This window comes from Zonotrichia albicollis, chromosome Z (assembly GCF_047830755.1).
Source record: "Zonotrichia albicollis isolate bZonAlb1 chromosome Z, bZonAlb1.hap1, whole genome shotgun sequence".
Taxonomy (NCBI): domain Eukaryota; kingdom Metazoa; phylum Chordata; class Aves; order Passeriformes; family Passerellidae; genus Zonotrichia; species Zonotrichia albicollis.
The window spans coordinates 24,484,432-24,506,833 of NC_133860.1; the positions used below are offsets into that span (position 1 = coordinate 24,484,432).

At 42.5% G+C, this 22,402-nt stretch overlaps 2 protein-coding genes across 30 annotated transcripts in view; one reads left to right on the top strand and one right to left on the bottom strand.

The window, feature by feature from the left end:
• The window catches only part of PPIP5K2 (diphosphoinositol pentakisphosphate kinase 2), a 44,653-nt gene extending 44,242 nt beyond the window's left edge, over positions 1 to 411 (bottom strand). For 18 of the 23 annotated variants that reach the window (XR_012578296.1, XR_003382284.2, XM_014273523.3 and 15 more), the window contains exon 1: positions 96 to 236. The gene's annotated coding sequence lies outside the window, so the exon portion shown is untranslated. Of the gene's footprint in view, positions 1 to 18; positions 237 to 270 lie in introns of those variants that run through there. The other 5 variants (XM_014273510.3, XM_026798532.2, XM_026798530.2 and 2 more) reach the window with 4 other exon arrangements.
• Positions 145 to 11,593, top strand: GIN1 (gypsy retrotransposon integrase 1). Of its 7 annotated transcripts, none has more exons than XM_026798534.2 (9): positions 145 to 284; positions 2,339 to 2,383; positions 3,747 to 3,892; positions 4,837 to 4,970; positions 6,062 to 6,367; positions 7,083 to 7,274; positions 7,370 to 7,537; positions 7,980 to 8,268; positions 10,033 to 11,588. In XM_026798534.2, exons 3-9 carry the CDS (start codon positions 3,754 to 3,756, stop codon positions 10,329 to 10,331), a joined length of 1,527 nt encoding a protein of 508 aa, XP_026654335.1. In that variant the 5' UTR covers positions 145 to 284; positions 2,339 to 2,383; positions 3,747 to 3,753; the 3' UTR covers positions 10,332 to 11,588. The 7 variants fall into 7 exon arrangements, with proteins under 7 accessions (XP_026654335.1, XP_005496198.1, XP_014129001.1 ...); XM_005496141.4 differs by having other exon boundaries at positions 4,777 to 4,970; positions 10,033 to 11,257; XM_014273526.3 differs by having other exon boundaries at positions 4,777 to 4,970; positions 7,980 to 8,246; positions 10,033 to 10,205.
• Positions 11,594 to 22,402: the final 10,809 nt, after the last annotated feature.

Sequence of the window (22,402 nt, forward strand, 5' to 3'; positions counted from 1 at the left end):
GCCACCCGCGCTGCCTACCTGCGTCCCGGTCGGGCCAGGAATGGGAAGAAAGGAAAGGCGGGAAAGGCAGGAAAGGAAGGGAACAGCCACCTCACCTGCCTGCAGCGGGCCCGCAGTTCCCCCAGGAGGCGGCACCGCCGCTGCCCCGCCCCCTCCTCTCCCTCCCGCCACTTCCGGGGGCGCCACAAAAGTCTCGGGGCGCCACTGGGGCTGTGGCTGTGGTTGGTCTGGCCAAGAAACTGTGGCCCCCGCAACGGGCCTTGCCGGTACCTCTGCCGGAGCAGGTGCGTGCCCGCGGCAAGGCGGATGTTCACGGGTGTGCCCGCCGGGCCGAGAGGGCGGCGGGGGGCGGTGGCGGGAAGCAAAAAGTTCGCGTTGGCGTCGTTTCGTGCATGCGCGGGGTGCGAGGCCCAGGGGATGACCGCTCGAGACCGCAGCTCCCGGCATGCCCTGCGCAGGCGCGCTGCACGCTGGGCGCGCTGCATGCTGTGGGCGGGAGGGAGGCAGAGGCGCCTTCCCGAGGGGAATCTCTGGAATTCTGGATGGCAGCTGAGGCTGCCGCGGGCGGCAAGACGCGGCTTCGCGTGCCTACCCACTCAGCCTCATAGGCGCCCTTCCCAGCCCTCTGTCGCACCTTGCAAAACCAGGGCGGAATGTAAGGGAGTCTGTTAGTCTGATTGACACATTTTTTGAAGCACCTGGGTTAGAAAAGCGGTGTTTTGAAGCTGTGTACTGGCAACAGCCTTTAAGGGAACAGGAGGGGGACTTCTTACATGAACATATACTGATACGACAAGGGGGAATGCATTCAAAGAAAGAGAACAAGTTTAGAGCAGATATTAGGAAAAAAATCTTTACTGAGAGGATGGTGAGGCACTAGAACTTGTTGCTCAGAAAAGCTGTGCCTGTCCCATTCCTGGAAGCGTTTGAACCCAAGTGGGTTTGGGGCTCTGAGGGATCTCATCTAGTGTAAGGTGTCCCTGAACCCGGCAGCAGTTTGGAAGTTGATGTTCTTTAAAGTCCATCCCAAACCATTCTGTGACCATGATTCAGTGCTCCACAGGCAATTCCTGCTTCTTATAAGAACAGCAGTCAGAAGTAGGGGAATTGGTCAAAATCTGCAAGAATAGTTTTACAGTTAGGATTGCGTTTGTCTGTAGGAGAAAATGGGCATTAAAGGATGAAATAGCTTAGTTTTAGCAGGTGTGACTATTTTGGCTAAGCTGCTAAAGCTAAAAGACCACTAGTTATGGGGAATTTTCATTCTCTTTGCTAAAATGCTTTCTAGAGCACACTTTTGGAACTTATAAGGTACTAAAAAATGGGTAGCTGATTTTATGTCTTTGATTTTTAGGCTACCAGATGCATTATGAGTATTGAGATATAGCATATTAATTATATGAAATTAATTAATTATAAGAAAACCAGAAGATTTTATAAATTGTTCTTTTCAGGGCTGTTTTATTTGGCATTTTTGGGGAATAGGCCAAACAAAATAAATTAGGTAGTGGGAGAAAAGATTAGTAGGGGCATAAGAAATTAAATATTCAGGAAGCAAGCTTATATTAGGCCGCAGTCCAGCAGACTTAAGTGCTTAACAGTTTGCTGGATCAGGATCCTACTAAATTAATGTATGTGGGTGCTACATTAGGTTAAGCCAATGAAAGAGGCGCATTCTTCTTTCATTGGCTTACCTAAGCTCTTCAAAATGCTTATAAGAGAAACTGCCATTGCAGAAATGTGGATAGCATGTCTGCTTAGCAGAAGTGTATGCTGTGGTCCTGGTTAGAAATATATTGTTCCAGTGCAACTTCATTTTATTAAAATGGTCAATTTTGGGATCCATGGAGAATATTCGCTACTTCAGGCAAGTTTCAATAGTACTGGAAAAATAAAGATTGTGCTGTAAGATCTTTTCTTCCCAGGTGTGAAAGTCTGTGTCAAGCCATATAATCCATCATCCCTGTGGTTGAGTAACAGGTCATACTGGGCTAGTTTTGACTTCAGGGTACGTAAGTGCACGACTGGCCTTAAGGAAGCCCCTGAGTAAAACTTGAATGTGTGCCCCTGGTGGATAGGATATTTTAATTGCCCTTCACCAATGTTCTTTTACTGTCAGAAATACTAGTTAATTGACTTCTTTTAAACAACAGAAACATGAATTTACTTCATGGCAGCCTCACCTCCTTTTCTGCTGTTAGTTATCCAGTTTACCGGTTTGGTGGGTTGGTTTAGCATGTGTTGTCAGATACAAATTTACAGGAAACTGCAGTGTTGGAACAGTCCTGTGTTCTGGCTCCTCTCCTTCCCTGTTCTGAAACACTGTCTTTTTTCACAGGTGAGATCGTGGTGTTGGGAAGTACATCTGTGTTAGTTCTGTCAGGTATGAAAATTTTACTTCAGAGCACTAATGCTGTATGACAGGAGACTTGGCTTGTTTTGATAAACCAACTCCTGCTTGTATAAAATGAAGTATTCAGTGAGGCAAAAGCCTTGTCACATTTTGAATGGGAAGTTCCTGTCACGCGTTAGCCATTGCTAGCAGCAGTGCTTAGCTCAGGGTGCAGGTTTCAAAAATGACATATTGCATTCTATTTTCTGGGAGGAAAGGATGAAATGAAAGGCATAATCACTCTTAAGAGGTCTTTACCTCCTTACCACCACCGGCATAGTAAAGGTAGGTCAGAATCTATAAATTGAAAAATGGACATCTTGTCCTGCACGTTTTATTTTCAAATAGCATCACCACATAATGAAATGATGTTCATTCCAGAGTGACTGGATATTGTCACTTTCCCATAATTATAAGCCACTTATCACATATGGCAGACAAACTAATTACTCTTTTTAGCAGACTACATAATGTCACAGTCTGGCATTGAAACAGTGGCAGGATAAGAAATAAATTTACTTAATGCTGTGGATAACCAGTATTCACTATGAAATTATGACATGGCTGACCCCAAGCTTGGTCCTGCTTCTGCAGACATTGATGAAAGCAGGATTAAACTACTGCCTTGTCTATGCTGCTGGAAAAGATTTGGGGAAAAAAGCAAACCACAAATGATGTAGAGGCTGCATCAATTATCCTATCTGTGAATATTTCAATTTTCATTATTACATAATTATTTTGATGCTATTCTTGCTAAACCCAAACAGGTTCTGTATCAGTGGCCCATCTTGCTAATGACATGATTGCTTATTAATGTTATCAGGGAAGTTGGCTTGTGTCAAGGAACAAATTGTTACCTCACAGGCAGAGTCTGGTTTGGAATTTCAAAATCTAATTGTCTGATTAATTAGTAAAAAAATAAATTTCCATTCATTTCTCTCTGGGAAGTTGGTTTTTTCCTATTTGCCTATGTACATTTTTCTCAGCTACGATGAATCTTTGGACTATCGCAAGCACAACTGAATTTGAGAGGTATCCAAGAATGAGAAGAACAGTTTCTTTCTCTCTGATACCATTTCCTTTGCCTGACCAATGAATGTAGTAGAAGCCTCCGTTGTGTGGAAATTTTAAAATATAGTTTGACAAAATCAGCTCTGCTTAGAACAAAATTAGTGTTTCAAGCAGTGCTCTTTGTTGCTAAAGTTGACAGTGGATGTGTATAGTGGATGGTGTAATCTCTTCTTAGAGGCTACATAACCAGGATATGTAGCTCTGAGCTACAAAGAAGTAAGTAAAAGCTTGACAATGTCTTTCTCTGACAATTTATCTAATAAATTCTGTCCATTTTGTTCAGATTGGCAATGGTTCGTAGTGGAAAAAGTGGTGGGCTTCACTTGAAGCAGATTGCATACTACAAGCGAACAGGGGAATATCATCCCACAACATTATCAAGTGAAAGAAGTGGAATCAGGAGAGCTGCCAAAAAATTTGTTTTCAACGGTAAAACTTTTCTCTCAAATTATGCTAAAAATAGACATTAAGGTGAAGATTTCCTAATATTAAAAAAAAATGTGGGATCTTGCTTTGCAGCATTCTGTGATTTTAATAAGCATTCTTTATGAGACAAATGCTCTGCAAATCCCTGGTTAATATATAACAGGATGTTTGTAGAAATGGAAGCTCAATCTGCTTTAGTCCATTCCAGGATAGATTTATTTATCTATATAAAAACCAAACCTCATTTTTTATCTTTTTTATACTGTAGAAATATGTATTCACTGCAACCCATAATTGAAAGGATTACAGAAGAGGAAATAGATCTGCAGCTAGAGACATCCATTGTGGGGGATGACTGGCAGAAGTACAAGGACAATTTTGCCATCAGTCACCTGAGAGCCTGCAGGCCCTTCCCAACTTTATTTCAGCCTTGGGATATATATGAGCCTCTATGAGCCATTGTAGTCTGCTCTACTGTCTCAATCCCATCAAAACTGCCAGTGTTGTGTAGAGAGAAGGCAGGGAGGAGTTAAATCTTTGACTATCGATGTCAGGCTGCTGGCAGGCACTCAACAGCTTCACAAACAACAGTTTCAACACTCCTACCTCCCCTTTCCAGCCCCAGTGTTAGTTTGTGTTTCAGTCAGATTTCGTGTGGGAATGCTGTTTGCATTCTGACTTGCACTTGTAACTCCTTGTGTCCAGATAATAAACATGGCTGAACTAATGGCTCTTTGGAGGACATAATTGAAATGTTTATAAACAAAAAGCTATGTTTACAAAAGTGAACTTATTGTAATAAATTCTATTCTGAGTCATGCTCACTAGTTTAGTAAACCAATCAGAAGACTAAGCACTTGCTTATAATTTGCTGGTACTTCTTTCAGAAAACAAGTTGTTCTATGTTGGAAAAGACAGAAAACAAATGCGCCTGGTAATTGTTTCAGATGAAGAGAAGAAAAAAGTCCTTGAGAAATGCCACAAAAGTGCTGCTGGAACTCATCACGGTATATCAAGAACACTGACTTTAGTGGAGTCTAATTACTACTGGACCTCTGTAACAAATGATGTCAAGCAGTGGGTATGGCTTCATAGCTACAGGATACTTTATGTAGTCTGTTACAAATGTTTGGTAATCCTATGAACTTTGGTACAGCAAGTGCCCAGCCTGTTTCACTAGATGGAAATGTAAGCTTGCAATCACACTGCAGCTGGTCATCTTGGCAATGCATGGTGTTTCTTTTTGTTCTTTTACTACTTTTTATTCCTATACTACTGGCTTGTGCACCACTATGGTGTGGTGGGGGGCCATAATCTCTTTTGGTAAGCAGGGCACATCTAGTCCCTGAGAGAGATTTCTTGTGGAAGGACTCTCACGTATTTTTGTTAGGATGCAATGGGCCATCACAAGGATGTGTGACCAGAGTAGCTGCTAGCAGATAAGAATATGAAAATGGTGTCTCTGCTTTACAATAAGTTGTGTGCAGGAAATAGTTAAACACATCAAAGCTTGGGAAAGTTTTTTCTCCTCCACCCGAAGATACAGGCGCAGCAACCCCTAGCACAATTTGACTGTTCAGGAAACTATGTAAATAGTTTAAGGCCAAATTACTGTTGCTATCGCCTTGCTGCACCATGTGAATACTTTGAGTTCATGTGTAACTGTTACATGACATTAAAATGAGTCTCTCCTTTCAATTTAGATTAGACGAAGGTTCTCTATCCCATAGATTAAGTTGTTGTGCATGGGAGATAATGTATACTTCCAGTGTTTTTCAGTCACAGCATACATAGATGAGCCAAAAGGGGAATGATTGGGACTTCCTTTCACTCCCAGTTGCTTCCTACTTCCTTTATTATTTACAGATAGTAATGGATTTTAAAATTTGTAGTGTGAACTTGAAAGAGCACAGTGCTTTCATAATGGAGAGAATTCAGCTATGAGTTCTTTTACATGTCCCATTCCTGGACTTCAGTATTGTTTGGTTTTATTTTGGTTTTTTTGCTGTTTCTGAAAAATTTAAGGGCAAAAAAAGAATAGTGATAAATTTGTTTTGCATTGCCTAGTCTGACCTGATTTACAGAGATGTAGTGGAGATCTGTGAATCTGATGGTTGTCATCACCTCACCATCACTTTTCATTTGATAACACCTTCCTGATGTCTTCTCTAGGTGCATGCTTGCCAGCATTGCCAGGTGGCAAAGAGCATAGCCACCAGAGTACCCAAAATACACCCTATCAAAGCAGAGGATCCATGGACAGCAGTCACTATAGAACTAATAGGACCTTTCAATGTTACCAACAGAAGTCACAAATACATCATAATTATGACAGATTTGTTTACAAGATGGACTGTTATCTTACCACTGCATGACACTTCGGCAGCTGAAATTGCTAAGGCAATCATAAATGTGTTTTTCTTATATGGGCCACCTCAAAAGATGCCTATTGATCAGGGGAAGGAGCTTGTTTATCAGGTAATTATTTACATGGCTGGTTAATCGGTTTTTTGTTGATGTTTTTTTCCCCTCAAGAAAAATACATTTTCCCTTGTATTAGATTTGAATTTTAAATTTTTTTTCAGAAAGACTTTAGTATTTTTTTTCTTTAATTGAAAAAGTAAAGATGTCTGCACAATATAAAAAATGTCAAACCAATTATTTGCAATTGTAATGCTATGCAGTGTTTCCTAGGACTTTATTCTTTGTAAAAAGACCACAGTAAAATTATCTCCTGGCAGTCATACTGCAGGTTTTGTCACTTACTTGAATTGGCATAAATTTGTACACTTTTTGTACACAAATTTGCGTTCTGATGTATGTCTTTCATCCATTTTGCCCAGGATAGCAATAGCTAAAGGTATTTTTGAAGTTGGCTTATAGTGATTATGAAGGATTTACCACACTTTGTTCCTCTAAGAGTTGAAGTCATCAGATTGTGACATGGAGGTAATGACAGATCAAATTAAATGGCAAAAATGTGGTTAGGAACCATCAATCACTGGCTCCTAAGCCCTACTTAGTGCTTTAGCTCTCATTCACAGTCCTGGTGTGTTCTGTGCCAATAGGTATGCAAGATTTTTCCCAGTCACCATCATATCAACCAAAGAGGTGGAAATCTGAGGGTTTTTTTACTGAAATGGGATACAAAACAGGAGAAATGTTCACTAATTGTGTTCTTCTTATTTTGAAGATAAATGAAGAACTGTTTGCACTGTTTGGAATGAAGCAAATTGTATTGTCTTATCCTCAGACGACACATGATGTAAATGAAAAAATTTCAAAAACAATCAAAACTTTCCTTAACAAGTATTGCATAGACCATCCAAATGATTGGGATGAACATTTATCTGCTATAGCCTATGCTTTCAATTTGACAAATTTGGTATGTGAACATTCTTCTTCTTTTGACTGAAGTCCTCCAAAATGTCGGCAAAGCTGTATGCTAAATTTCCTTGCTTTTGGTCCCCGTATAAATAGGAGCCAGATCAAAACACTCCATATTTCCAAATGTTCAACCGTAATCCACGTGTTGTTGAGCCCATGAATATGTGTGTGGAAGGAGAATATAGTAGTTTTGCCAAAATATTTGAAGCAACTAAAAAATTCAGTCAAGCACTGGAAGAAGACAAAACCTCAGATTGCCAGGTAAATTTTATATATTTGAATTTTACTAGTAAGAAGATTGAAGATAAAGATGAAAAGTTCTGAGCTATAAAGTATAATTAACCTTTTAAAATAATGTGGGGGGTTGAATGGTGGTTTTTAGTTTGTTTTCCTTCCCCTGTGATCCCTTAATTTCGGTGTAACAGGTATGTATTTGGAGGGAGTAACCTTAAAAGAGACCAATTGTCAGAAGTTTACTATGTCTGACTTGGAGGGTGGAATAGAGAAGTAGAAAACTATTGCCTGTAGAGTAGTGATTTATGAAGATAAAAGTGATTTCTTCATCACTTGTCAGTCCCACATAATTACAAACTACACACATCTAACACCACTCAATGTCATGCTTAAGCGCTGTTAACCAATGCTACAAAATTGCATGATTACTTTTGAAAAAAAAAAGTAACTCACATTTATCTTTCTGTAGGCAGATAAAAAAACTCCAGATGAACCAAAAATCAGAACCAAAATCACAGTCAAAAGGAAGTCAAAACAATTAAATACTCTTCAACTTAAAGTTGGTCATGAAGTCCTCAGGCAAAGAAAAAACTGGTGGAAAGATGGTCGTTTCCAGTCGGAATGGATTGGTCCTTGTATCATAGATTACATCACAGAAAATGGCTGTGCAATATTAAGAGATTCTACAGGATCCAGGCTGAAAAGACCCATCAAGATGTCTCACCTCAAGCCATATGTAAGAGGGTCCGGTGAAAAAGGTGTATATAATAGTTTTTAAGTTTGTGTTTTTATATATGTAAAAAGAGTTGAGTTTTTTGTTTTGGTTTTTTAAACTTCTCTCTTGTGGTGTTAGGTTATTAGAATGAAAAAGTATCATTTAGTAACCAGTGAGAGTTATATTAGCACACACAGTGGTGTAATAGCTAAGTAAGCTAGTGAGTGTGTGTCATGTCAAACTATGCAGAGCACAGAACAGAGCTCATGAATAATGTTCAAACTCTTTTTAAAAATAGCCTCTATTAAAGTTGCTTCTAATCATTGGATTGGATCTATTTGTGCTGGCTGACAAAAGTATAAGAATATGCTAGAAGTATAAGCAGGCTGACCTGTATTCAAGGAGCATTTTCTTAGTCTGTTTGGTGTAGGCAGGAGTCACATTAATTTTGCTTATGCAATGGAGCCTTTTTATTTTAACAACATTGGAGTGTCTTCTAAAGCCGTAAAATAGAAAGACTACATCAGGGAACTGATTTTGAAATAGTTTATTTTAAATTGTCCTATTAAAGTAGTCAGCATTTCTCTTACAAGAGTAAATAGTATTGTCATGCTCTGTGGTAGGATGGCTAGAAATTTCCAAAGATTTGGATAGTCAACTTCTGCTCTTGGTCTTAAATTTTCAGCCTGCTGCTTTGCAAATCAAACAGTGGCAGGTGTTTCTTTTCTGCTCTTGCTGTCTTTGAGTCACCTGAGGCATTTTCAAAAAAATTAAATACTTTTAATTGTCACAGACTTCTGTCGCAGAACAAGCTGCTTTTTACTTCTGGGTTCTTGAAGAGCAAAATAATTCCCACAGTTTTGGCACATGTGGTCAAACTTTGGTTCTTGTAAATAGATAAACTACATTGAGATGGTAATTTCTTCCATCTCTGCTTAAAGCTGAGAGATTCACAATGCTGAAACTAATTCTGGAATTTCATGTAACAAGCTGAAATATTTTTGTCAGTCATCAGTTATAGATTTTGTAACTAAGATACAGATTTCATCTCATGTCACGAGGCCTCTACTTTTTTTGGATGATCACTTTGTGCCTTCTGGTTCCTCATTAAATTGCTGATGCATGAGGAGGAAGTCGCATGCATATCAACCATATAGGTAATGAACGGCTGTTACAATAACTTTTGGTAAATTATGTCACTGTATAAAGAGCTGAAAGTAGTGGTCTTTGTAGTATTAGAGCCTAATATGTTTACTCCTGAGTACTGCAGAAGCAGTGTGTAAATATAGAATTCCTTTTTTCAGGAAGTGACTGTCTTGGTCTTGGCTGGGATAGATTTTGGGGGTTTTTGCTTCATTTTTTTTTTTACTTACCTACTTTATTTACTTTTTAAACTTTTTATGGTTTAAGGAAGCCTGTTACATGTTGAACTAAGATTTTCCAGCGAGAGCATGAAGAAACCACATTTGCATGCACAAAAATGAAAGAATCTACATGTCCATTTATTCAAGTTAGTAGTTGTATTAAAGCATTAGTTCAGTAGGTGACTAAGATAAACATCAAGCTAATCATTGACTTAGCTAAGAACAGCTGTAAATGTGGATCATCCCAGGGATTATTTTGTGGATGTAACGAGATGCCAAACATTTGATCCTCAGTGAAATTGGGAAATTCACATAATCAGTATACTGTCACTCAAACACTCATGTCCTCTTTTGGAAATTATTTTGAAAAGTAAGTTAGCACCTCACTAACATTTCAGGTATGGCTTCAGAGATCTGAACTAATGGCTACTTTCCTTTTACAGGCAACCATTACATTCTACAAGGTGCAGTAGTTTTTGACCATGACTATATTGGCTTATCTGAAAGATCTAATAATTCAAGCCAAGCAGACTCTTTTGCTGAAAAAGAAATAAATGCCTACAAAAGAGATATCGTGTCTGCTGTACAGATTCCACCTGCAGCCTGCAAAGACCAAGAATCAGCAGATGGTAAACTTGAGTCTGAGCTGAGAGAAGATCATTGCATTGAACCAAACATTACAAAGCCAGAGCAATGGCCATCACCTTGTTGGACACTTCAGACAAAGACAGAGGATACTTAAGCATAGTCTTTATCACATTTCATTGCCAAGCAGTTTGGAACTACTGTGGCAAACTGAAAAAAAAAATTAATAGCTCCAACCTCCTTAGCCCAATCCACTTTACTCCTTTATGAATCTAAGAGTGCTTTAGGTATCTAATTTGTCTGGGTGTTAAGAAAAGGCGCTAGTAAAAGCACATATTCTGATCATTCATTTCAGTTCCAGATTTTGTTGGTAGAATGGCAATGTGGCCATGCCTTACTGTTATCCTCTCAGGACACAATGCATCATTTCACTGTAACGACCTTTTCCATTTAATCCTTGGATGACTTATTCCTAATGTGCACTGTCAGATGAATTAAAACCTAAGCAAGTTGGTGTAAATTTTTCCTCCACTACAGTGAAGCTCATGTGTTCCTTTTCCTGTTATATAACAGTTTTCTATTCATTTTGAGAAGCTGCAGCATCTGACTTGTATAACTTTTAACCCTAATCAATTTAAGATCTCCCAAAACAATAAAACTGCCAAAATCAAATGCATATAGTGTTCTATGCATGAAACAATGAGGGCTTCAGCTGTTCCCTGCTCATCAAAAGTCTACTAGTGTAGGCAGTTTTAATATTTGAGGCATGTGATAAACCCTTAAGAGCATTTAATATTAATATGTGGTTTTTCCACAAACATTTGATTTCTCCATTACAGTTACCTCTTCACTTAGCCTGTGCACGTTGGGAGGTTTTCCATGGACAGTGGGCTATGACACATGAAGCAGTGGTATTAACTTATTCTCTGATTTCCTTGAGTAAGTTGTCTCTAGTCTGGACTTCCTGCCAAGAAGACTGTTTCTCAAAATCAGCAGCACAGGAATTTTTTCACATGGAAAACTGATGAGTGGAAGTCAATTTTTGTTGTTGTTTTGGTTTTGTTGTTTTGGGGGGGGTTGTTGGTTTTGGTTTGGTTTTTTTTGGTAGGGAATTGACATGAGGAAAACTAGCATAAAACTGAATGAGAAATTCAGCAACTTATGGATGATGCTGTGGAAGATTTGCTTATCTTGCTCTCTGAATTTTTATGATCCCTGTCATTTCTGCTGAATGTCATGTGACTTAACACAAGTGGAGGAAAGTACTATTTATTAGGAGTTTTCAGTTAATTTTAGGCAATTCGATGTGGTCATCAAGGCTGATTAGGTACCTACCTCCTACAGAAATTAAATGTACACTACGGTATGTCTTTAATATGGGCAGTATCTATGTGAGAAAAGAGGTCAGCACCATGCCAGAATCCTATCTTAAACTTCAAATGAAAAATAATTAATATTCTAACTATTTTGTGTCTTCTGAAAATGCAGTCCTACAGATACAGTTTTTCTCCACCAAGACTTCAGAAAGAGTCTTTTTGAGTACATTGTGTGTATGCACACATGGAATAAATATTTATTTTTATATATCATCCTTTTGAAGAAAATATTACTGTCAGGGATAAAACTGGAGAGTAAGGCATTGTTTGTAAGATTCATTTCTGCTTTAGTAGCTGCAAAAGAGAACCAACCTCACTTTTTTTTTTCTTACTCCAAGTGATCAGTTCCTGAATTTTGCATAGTACAGCAGAGCTGTTTTCTGCAGTAGCCCTGGGCTAACCCAAGTGCTATAGAGTTGTTAGAGCGACACTGAAAAGAAAGAAAATGCTGCAGTGAGAGAGTAATGGGCAAAACACAGAAACAATTAACATACTGTGTATATTTAACATATTGCTGATTGCTCACCCTTCCTGGTAATTTTCATCTACTGTATTAACACGAAGGTACTAGTGACTTAGCAGTGCACTGAAATGTGGCCTCCTGTGGATGGGGGAGGTTAATTGAAATAAAATACAGGGTTTTCAAACTACTGACATGACAAACATCACTGGAAAATGGAAAAAAAAACCAGTTTGGCCAAAACTGACACAAGGAAGCAAGATTTAGCAGTGTCTTCAAAAAATGGGTACTATACTCATCTGCACCTATTAGAAGACCTGCTGGCTTGCTGTCTATATCTTGGTAACAAAACTTTGTAGAAATTTTGAATGAAAAGCAGCACACCAAAAGCTTTAGTTTGAAGAAGTCTCTTCCAGGTAGAAGAAACCAGACAGTAAACTGAATCCTAAAGCATTTGATTCTGGAGCAGTTAATCCTGAGAGATGCATTCCCTGGTCAGTTCTTGCAGCTTGTGTATAGATGAAGGGATCTGCAGCAAACTTGCTGCACTGGTAGAAGAAGCAGGTATGCCAGTGAACAATAACTGTTGTAGGAAATACAGCATGTCCCCACTGCCAGGCAGTGCTGCCCTGTTACAGATTACTAGTGCTGTAATGAGCAGATCACTTGGATACAAGTTTCTATAATTCTGTATTGCCACGTAGTACTCATTACTCACATAGGTGAGCCCTTTTTTGGATGCTTGAGAAGCATTTCAAAACTCATCCACAGAACTGGAACATTCAGGGATGCAGCTGGTGCCAAGAATTGGTGCCTTGAATATGTAAAGTGATATCTAAGTAAGGGGGTAAAAAGGGAATCAATCAGATTTCATGAATTCAGTACCTAAAATTAGTTGATTATTCTTGGCAATTGATGCCTTTAATTTCCTTATGCCTCACTTCCCCCTTCTGTACAGAGTGAGTAACACTATATCAGATTCCAGACAAACTGCAAAAAATACTTAGTACTCTTCACAAAGCTGGCAGACATAGTGATAAAAGCCCCAACAGAAAAGCCCTTAAGCAAATGAGTCCTGTTTAGTGCAGCGTTTCAGTGATATGCAGTAAATAATACTTGTGCTTCCCCACCAGATTGATTCTGAGTCTTTACCTAGTCAGAAACATCATCCACCCTCCCACAGAATAAAAACCAAGAAGGAAAGCAGAGCGCATAGTTACGCTGCATACCGCAAACAATTTGTTTAGAGTCTTAGCTTTCGTGTGTTTGTCTCCAGCGGCAGCCGTTCTGGGTTTGTGTTGGAGCGTCGGTCGCACGGTGGCAGCCTGCATCCGCGGGAGCCGCCGGCCACGGGTGCGCCGGGCTCGCAGGAACTGCTGCCCGCCCTGCCCTTCTGAGGACTTCTTTCCGAAACCACGTTCGCAGCAGAATTTTCGGTAATTTTCACATCGAACTGTCGATAATCACGAGAGCACGAATACATTTCTGAGAGCAACATGACCCGCATTGTGTGAAGGCTGCATGACTGACCTGTCATGTGAACCAGAGTACAAAAATACTCGTGTTTTAGGTGGTTTTATACCGCAGCTACCAACTGTGGTAAACTTTCAGTGCAGCTTTACAGCTTCCAAGCACCTTTCAGTACTCGTTACACCTTGTTTGCTGTGGGCAGGATCTCCCAGGAAAGTGCCTGGAATAATGCCATGCCTCTACTTCCTTATGTGCGGCACAGTGTGTGTGACCCGAGAGCAGAACTGAGGAAATATGCCAGAATTGTGGAATTTAGACCTTTTTTCTGAAAATAATTTTCTCTTGAGCAGCTGTTTTAGGATGTGTCATGGTTGAAGGAAGCAATAACAGAGGAGAGAGGATACTCAGAGTACTGAGTGGCCAGGGCAGGGTTCTGCCCTGAAACCCTAAATAGCATGTAGCACCAACTTTAGCCACTTTGGTAGTTGCCTAACCTCCATTCTGAAAAAAATTCTTCAATTCTAATTAAAAAGAGTAGAAAATATAGGTTTCTCATATGTCTCAGAAGAATAAATATAGTCTGCAATTAATAATTTCCCTAGTTTGCTGAACTGTTACCACTGACTATTTTCTAGGGAAAAAAATTACTGCATCTTTAAACCAGTACTTTGGCACAGTACCCTACAAGAATACTGCCCATACATCATCTGTATATTTTCTAAAAGCTATACAGTGAAGTCAGACAGAGCTTCACTCACAGGATGTCATGCTTCACATTCAATCCATTAATAAGAAATATGAATAGAATGGAGATGAAGAAACAGTAAAATAAAGTGCCTTCATGACCTATAGTATTTAGAAAAAAATATAGTGCAGCTTCCAGACTGACTACCACACAGTATCTCTCCAAAATACATGTCTAACAATGCCAGCTGAATATTCTTTTAGGTTTTTTAGCCACCATGTCCAGAAACAGCAAGAAGTTTGCAGGTTTTGCTTGATAAGTAGCTATCACTATAGATCTTAAATTCTCTACACTGTTAGCTCCCCTCTTTTCTTCTGCCAGTAATGCTTATCTATACAGACAAATCTAATTTTTTCCCTATTACTGGAGAAGAGCCTTGTCCTGGGGTGACGTTATGATGCTTGTATATCCCCATTCATCTGTTCTGTGCCTTTAAGACCGGCACTGAAGAGTGGAAGTTTTGTTTGGGTTTCTCTTATCAGGACACAGAGACAAGCAGTAGACAGAGATGTTTTTTTTTACTTCCAGCTTTGGGCTTGCTGCTTTTGCTTGCTGCTTTTGCTTGCTCTCTTTTTCTGCTCTTGCTTCTGCTCTGCTTTCTGTCTCTGCTTATTAGCTAGTTCTAGCTAAACAGTCCACATTGCTTCCTGGACTGTTTCTCCTCTCCTGTTCCTGTGACCATCTCGAACCTGCTCCGGACTGGGACCCGGGAACACCAAGGGTTCGGCTGCAGCGACTGGCCCAGTGCCGGAGGGACTGAGAACAGAGCAACCACCCCCGAAAGAGACTTTCTGATTTTGCCATCTTTCTCAGAGCGGTGTCATCGGGTATTGTTCATTTTGTGTGCTGGGGGGTGCGGGGCCAGTCAAATAAACAGGTTCTTTCCACCTCTCTCCGAGGAATTTTTTCCCGAACCGGTTGGGGGGAGGGGCCGTGTGGGTTTCGCTTTCTGGAGGGGCCCTCCTTTGCAGATTCTTTAACAAATTTGCCCTAAACCAGTACAAATTTTTGGCGCCCAAGGTGGGGCGAGAGAGAGAGTGGAAAAACCCTGTTTTGACTGCATTTTGGCTGCTATTACTCTGTGTTCGTTTAAATCAGCTAATAGCCATGCTTTTTGGATTCATAATGTCTGTTGGGGTGAAGGTTTGCATGCATTTCTGGTCCCTAGGGTTTTTTGAGATTTTAATACCTCTCTGGTCCCTAGGCTTATTTTCCTATCCAGAAATAGCTTTAGTATTGCCCCTAATACGTAGTTTTTACATCAGAGGGGCTGTGACCAGAATAGCTATCCAGCTGGGTTTGGTGGCAATAATGTGCAAGAAGTTTATAAACATGCTGGGGTCTGCTCCAGATATGAATGGTTCATGGCTATGGTTATGCATCCAGTTTGTCGCAGGAGGAGCAGGAGGGAATGAGGTTTTTCAGCCTCTGCTTTCCTCCTTCTCCTATGAATCAGTTGCATCACTAGTGAAGGATGTTCAGTTTCCCCTCAATGTTAAAGAAACCATCTTCCTGGTATTCAATCTGGTAACCTTCCTCTATACAGCCTGCTGCTTCTCTAGAATGAGGGCTGAGATTTCTAGACGGGCTGATGAGACCCCTGACTCAGGAGTAAACCCTGGTGTGGAAAATCCTAAGTGGTGTGGGAAATGGGAGGATATGGGCCAAATCCTGAAGGAATTCTCTGACCCTATAGTGTGGGATTTTCCCCATGAACAAATTCAGAACCCAGCTGAGGTGGGGAAATATCTGAAAGAGAAGTACCAGGATGAGCCTAAGGAGAGGAAGGTCATTGCAGTGAGCTGGGCCCTGGCATATGCTTATCGCACACTGCTAGATACTCTAGGGCAGCAGACAGAGGCAGAGGGGCAGGGAGATAAATCAGCAACTGTCCCGGTGACTCAGGCTGTAGCTAACACTCAAGGCTCGAAGCCAGCAGCTAAACCCATGGCTGTTGCTACCAGCACTAGAAGTGGGAAATGCACAGCCAAGACCAATCGACCAGTGGACGATGATGATGATGATGATGATGCAGGAGAAGGAACCTCAGTGCCTCCTGACGTAAAGTCAGGAGTCAAAGCAGCAGGTGCAAGATCAGATGCTAATACTGAGTCCTTCTCCCTGAAGGACCTTCGTGGCCTACGGAAGGATTACACTCGAAGGTCTGATGAATCCATAATTAGTTGGCTGGTCCGTCTCTGGGATGCTGCAGGCGAGGCTACCGTTTTGGATGGCACTGAAGCCAGGCATTTGGGATCCCTGTCACAGGATACTGTCATAGACCAAGGAATGAGGAGGGGGGCTAACTCTCACAGCCTCTGGGAACGGGTCCTAAGAAGTGTGGCAGAAAGATACCTGTGTGCAGACTATCTCTATATGCAGCAGACTCAGTGGAAGACAATAGAGCAAGGGATCCAACGCCTGAGAGAAATGGCCGTGGCTGAGATTATCTTCTCAGATGATGTAACAACTAGGAACCCAGATTTAGTACCATGCACGTCTGTGATGTGGCGAAAACTCGTACGACTCGGGCCACAAGAATATGCTTCTGCCTTAGCCATCATGAAGAGGGATGAGAGGGGTGAGACTGTGCTTGACATGGCAAGGAAGCTCCGAGCATATGCAGATGCTGTACATGGCCCGACACATGCCAGAATCACAGTGGTAGAAACACGTCTGCAGAACTTAGAGGATAAGATAGAGGAGAACCATAAGAAGCTTAGAGAGGAGATTAAAGAAGACCTTCTCCAAATTTCAGCAGTACAGATCCGAGGTTCCGGTATCCAAGGCAGACGTTTCCAAGATGGTGAGAGAAGATACACCCCACGAGCTGAGCTGTGGTTTTACCTGCGTGATTGTGGGGAAAACATGAGAAGGTGGGATAGGAAACCTACCGCTGTTTTAGCACGACGGGTGCGTGAACTGAAGGAAGCCACCAGGAGGAAAGCAGCTCCAGTTGCCCGTAGCCGAACGGCCAGGTATGATGATGATGACATGTCTGATCCCCTCGAAGGAACATCCAAAACATACACCCAGGGAAATAATGATAACCAGGCTTAGAGGGGCCCTGCCTCTAGCCAGGTAGAGGCCAGGGAAAATCGTGTCTTCTGGTCTGTGTGGATTCGTTGGCCTGGCACATCGGAACCACAAGAGTATAAAGCCTTGGTCGATACTGGTGCGCAGTGCACGTTAATCCCATCAAGACATGTGGGGACAGAGTCTGTTTCTATTGCTGGTGTGACAGGGGGATCCCAGGATTTCACTTTGGTGGAAGCTAACGGGAGCCTAACGGGAGCCTAATGTGAGCCTAACGGGAAATGAGTGGAAGAAGCATCCTATTGTGACTGGCCCAGAGGCCCCATGTATTTTGGGCATAGACTACCTTCGAAGTGGGTACTTCAAAGACCCAAAAGGACTCAGATGGGCATTTGGAATAGCTGCTGTAGAGACAGAGGGCATCCAGCAATTGAACACCTTGCCTGGGTTGTCTGAGAATCCATCTGCAGTAGGATGCCTGACGGGAGAAGAGCAACGAGTGCCAATTGCCACTTCCATAGTGCATCGACGGCAGTATAGAACCACTCGAGATGCTGTGATCCCCATCCATAAGATGATCCGAGAGCTGGAGAGCCAAGGGGTGGTCAGCAAGACCCACTCACCCTTCAACAGCCCCATTTGGCCTGTGCGAAAATCTGAAGGAGAATGGAGATTGACTGTGGACTATCGTGCATTGAATGAAGTGACTCCACCACTGAGTGCTGCCGTGCCAGACATATTAGAGCTCCAGTATGAGCTTGAGTCCAAGGCAGCAAGGTGGTACGCCACTATAGACATAGCCAATGCATTTTTCTCCATTCCTCTGGCAGCAGAATGCAGGCCTCAGTTTGCCTTCACATGGAGGGGAGTGCAGTACACCTGGAACCGATTGCCCCAGGGGTGGAAGCACAGCCCCACCATCTGCCATGGACTGATCCAGACTGCACTGGAAAAGGGTGAGGCTCCAGAACATCTGCAGTATATTGATGACATCATTGTGTGGGGGAACACAGCTGCGGAAGTGTTCGAGAAAGGGAAGGAAATTATCCAGATCCTCCTGGGAGCTGGTTTCGCCATTAAAAAGAGCAAAGTAAAGGGACCAGCTCGTGAGATTCAATTCCTGGGAGTGAAGTGGCAAGATGGACGGCGTCAGATTCCTACAGATGTCATCAACAAGATCACAGCAATGTCTCCACCCACCAGTAAGAAAGAGACACAAGCTTTCTTGGGTGCAATAGGTTTTTGGAGGATGCATATTCCTGAGTACAGTCAGATCGTGAGCCCTCTCTACCTGGTCACCCGCAAGAAGAACAATTTCCAGTGGGGCCCTGAGCAGCAACAGGCCTTTGTCCAGATCAAGCAGGAGATTGCTCATGCAGTAGCCCTTGGCCCAGTCAGGACAGGACCAGAGGTGAAGAATGTGCTCTACTCTGCAGCCGGGAACCATGGCTTGTCCTGGAGCCTTTGGCAGAAGGTGCCTGAGGAGACTCGGGGTCGACCACTGGGATTTTGGAGTCGAAGCTACAGAGGGGCTGAAGCCAAATATACTCCAACAGAGAAAGAAATCCTGGCTGCCTATGAAGGAGTCCAGGCTGCTTCGGAGGTAATAGGCACTGAAGCACAACTCCTCCTGGCACCCCGACTACCGGTGCTGGGGTGGATGTTCAAAGGCAAGGTTCCTTCCACTCACCATGCCACCAGTGCTACATGGAGCAAGTGGATTGCTCTCATCACTCAGCGCGCCCGTACAGGTAAACTGAATCGCCCTGGGATTTTGGAGGTCATTACAAATTGGCCCGAAGGTGAGAATTTTGGTGTCACAGATGAAGAGGAACAAGAACCAGTGACACGTGCTGAAGAGGCTCCTCCCTATAACCAACTGCCCCCAGAGGAAACACGCTACGCTCTTTTCACTGACGGTTCCTGTCGCATCGTAGGGATGAACCGGAAGTGGAAAGCAGCCGTATGGAGCCCCACACGACAGGTTGCACAAGCTACCGAAGGAGAAGGTGGATCAAGCCAATTTGCTGAACTCAAAGCTGTTCAACTGGCCCTTGACATTGCTGAGAGAGAGAAGTGGCCAAAGCTCTACCTCTACACTGATTCATGGATGGTAGCCAATGCTCTGTGGGGATGGCTGGAGAGGTGGAAAAAGGCTAACTGGCAGCGTAGAGGGAAACCAATTTGGGCTGCTGGTGAGTGGAAAAACATTGCTACCAGGGTAGGGAGGCTACCTGTGAAAGTCCGCCATGTAGATGCCCATGTACCCAAGAGTAGGGCCACCGAGGAGCACCAAAACAATGAGCAGGTAGACCAAGCTGCAAAGATAGGGGTGTCCAAAATAGACCTAGATTGGGAACATAAGGGAGAGTTATTCCTAGCTCGATGGGCCCATGATGCCTCAGGCCACCAGGGCAGAGATGCCACCTATAAGTGGGCACGAGACCGAGGGGTGGATCTAACCATGGACAGTATTTCTCAGGTTATCCATGACTGTGAGACGTGTGCTGCCATCAAGCAGGCCAAGCGACTGAAGCCCCTCTGGTACGGTGGGCGGTGGTCCAAGTACAAGTATGGGGAGGCCTGGCAGATTGACTACATCACACTGCCCCAGACACGCCAGGGCAAGCGCTACGTGCTGACCATGGTGGAGGCCACCACTGGATGGTTGGAAACCTACCCTGTGTCTCATGCTACAGCCCGGAACACCATCCTGGGCCTGGAAAAGCAAGTTCTGTGGAGACATGGCACCCCTGAGAGGATCGAGTCAGACAATGGGACTCATTTCAAGAACAGCCTTATCAACACCTGGGCTAGGGAACATGGCATTGAGTGGGTGTACCATATTCCCTACCATGCACCAGCTGCAGGGAAAGTGGAGAGGTACAATGGACTACTAAAAACCCAGTTGAAAGCTTTGGGTGGGGGATCTTTCAAGAATTGGGAGCAGCATCTGGCAAAAGCCACCTGGTTAGTTAACACCCGAGGTTCCACCAACCGAGCAGGTCCTGCCCAGTCTGAGTCCCTGAATGTAATAGAAGGGGATAAAGTCCCAGTGGTACATATCAGAGGTTTGTTAGGGAAGACTGTGTGGATCAATTCTGCCTCGAGTACAGACAAACCCATTCGTGGGGTTGTCTTTGCTCAGGGACCAGGTTGCACGTGGTGGATAATGCAAAGAGATGGAACAACACAATGTGTACCTCAGGGAGATCTGATTGTGGGGTAAGAATGATGTGCAATATCACTGTTCATTGGATGTTACTGCCATTGTCTGTACATTAAACCATACAGACATGAGATAGAAGGAAATGTGTAAGAGTTGAAGGTCTGGGCAAGTGGAAGATGGAGAAGGAAATGTGTAAGTGTCGAAGGTCTGAGCAAGTGATAGATGGAGCTTTAAGTGACTAAAGTGAAAAGGGGGAATCCTGCAGCTCTGTAATATAGGGCCTGGATTCAGTGGTCCAGTGTGGGGATGTGATGAAGGCATGATGGGTATTGCTTGTAATTTTGGGGGAACAGATAGAAATTTTGTATGAATAATGCATGATGTGTTGTAGTATGTTGATGATATGGGGATAAGGGGTGGAATGTCCTGGGGTGACGTTATGATGCTTGTATATCCCCATTCATCTGTTCTGTGCCTTTAAGACCGGCACTGAAGAGTGGAAGTTTTGTTTGGGTTTCTCTTATCAGGACACAGAGACAAGCAGTAGACAGAGATGTTTTTTTTTACTTCCAGCTTTGGGCTTGCTGCTTTTGCTTGCTGCTTTTGCTTGCTCTCTTTTTCTGCTCTTGCTTCTGCTCTGCTTTCTGCCTCTGCTTATTAGCTAGTTCTAGCTAAACAGTCCACATTGCTTCCTGGACTGTTTCTCCTCTCCTGTTCCTGTGACCATCTTGAACCTGCTCCGGACTGGGACCTGGGAACACCAAGGGTTCGGCTGCAGCGGCTGGCCCAGCGCCGGAGGGACTGAGAACAGAGCAACCACCCCCGAAAGAGACTTTCTGATTTTGCCATCTTTCTCAGAGCGGTGTCATCGGGTATTGTTCATTTTGTGTGCTGGGGGGTGCGGGGCCAGTCAAATAAACAGGTTCTTTCCACCTCTCTCCGAGGAATTTTTTCCCGAACCGGTTGGGGGGAGGGGCCGTGTGGGTTTCGCTTTCTGGAGGGGCCCTCCTTTGCAGATTCTTTAACAAATTTGCCCTAAACCAGTACAAGCCTAAAGAGCAGTTACAGTGTAAATTTTACTATCAAGTTTTGATAATTCACGTAAAAAATAAATATGTTTTCACATTTAAGAATTAAAAAATCCCAACAGGTAAAGGCAAATCAGGGTGCTAAAACTGTGGTGTACTAGCATCTGTTTAACATAGAAAATACAATGCTTAATTTCAGCTCTTGTTTTTAATTTACTTGAATATTTGGTTCTGTTTTTGCATTTTTATTACTGGACAATACAGGAATCCACACAAACTGTAAAGTATATAATGACATAGTCTTAAAAATTTTAAAGGATGTGCTAATGGGCAATTAAGTAATAAAGTTGCTCTTGAATTGCTCGGCAGTGATGGTCCCCACAATTTTCACTGCTAATACATGTGAAGTCTTTCAAACAGGTTTTCACATATGTGTTTGAATAGCAACCTAAAAATCACCAAGCCCCTTCTCTGTAGCATGACACATGCTTAATCCTAATCCACTGTAGTGTGACAGCTATTACTGACCTAAAGACTCTAATAAAACTTAAATCTAGTTTTGGCAAGGAAGAAGCTTTTGAAATTCACCACAATGATCTATAAATCCTCATTAACTCTACAGTGTACTGCTTGATTAGAAATCTACTTAATAAAGATGCTTCCCAAGGAATCAATTTATACCTAATGATACTTTGTGGAAAGGACGGCTGTTTAATTGGGATTGTAATTTCAGTTTATTGGGGCACCTTCAGGTGATGTGGGTGGCACCCTGTGTGTTACAAGTCAGTGCATCCTCCTCATGGCACCTTGCAGCTGCCCCAGTATGCCTTCACTTACCACAGGTTCACAAAAAGGTACCAGAAATTACCTGATACCACTTGCCAGTGGATCACAACCACCTCCCCATAACTCTGTAAGGCTTCACATGAGTCAGACTATTTAAA

Coding starts and splice junctions, on each gene's coding strand:
- GIN1 (XM_005496141.4), top strand. CDS start 3,754: ATGGTTCGTAGTGGAAAAAGTGGTGGGCTTCACTTGAAGCAGATTGCA. Junction 6,368..7,082: donor GGAAGGAGCTTGTTTATCAG/GTAATTATTTAC, acceptor CTTATTTTGAAG/ATAAATGAAGAACTGTTTGC. Junction 7,538..7,979: donor ACAAAACCTCAGATTGCCAG/GTAAATTTTATA, acceptor ATCTTTCTGTAG/GCAGATAAAAAAACTCCAGA.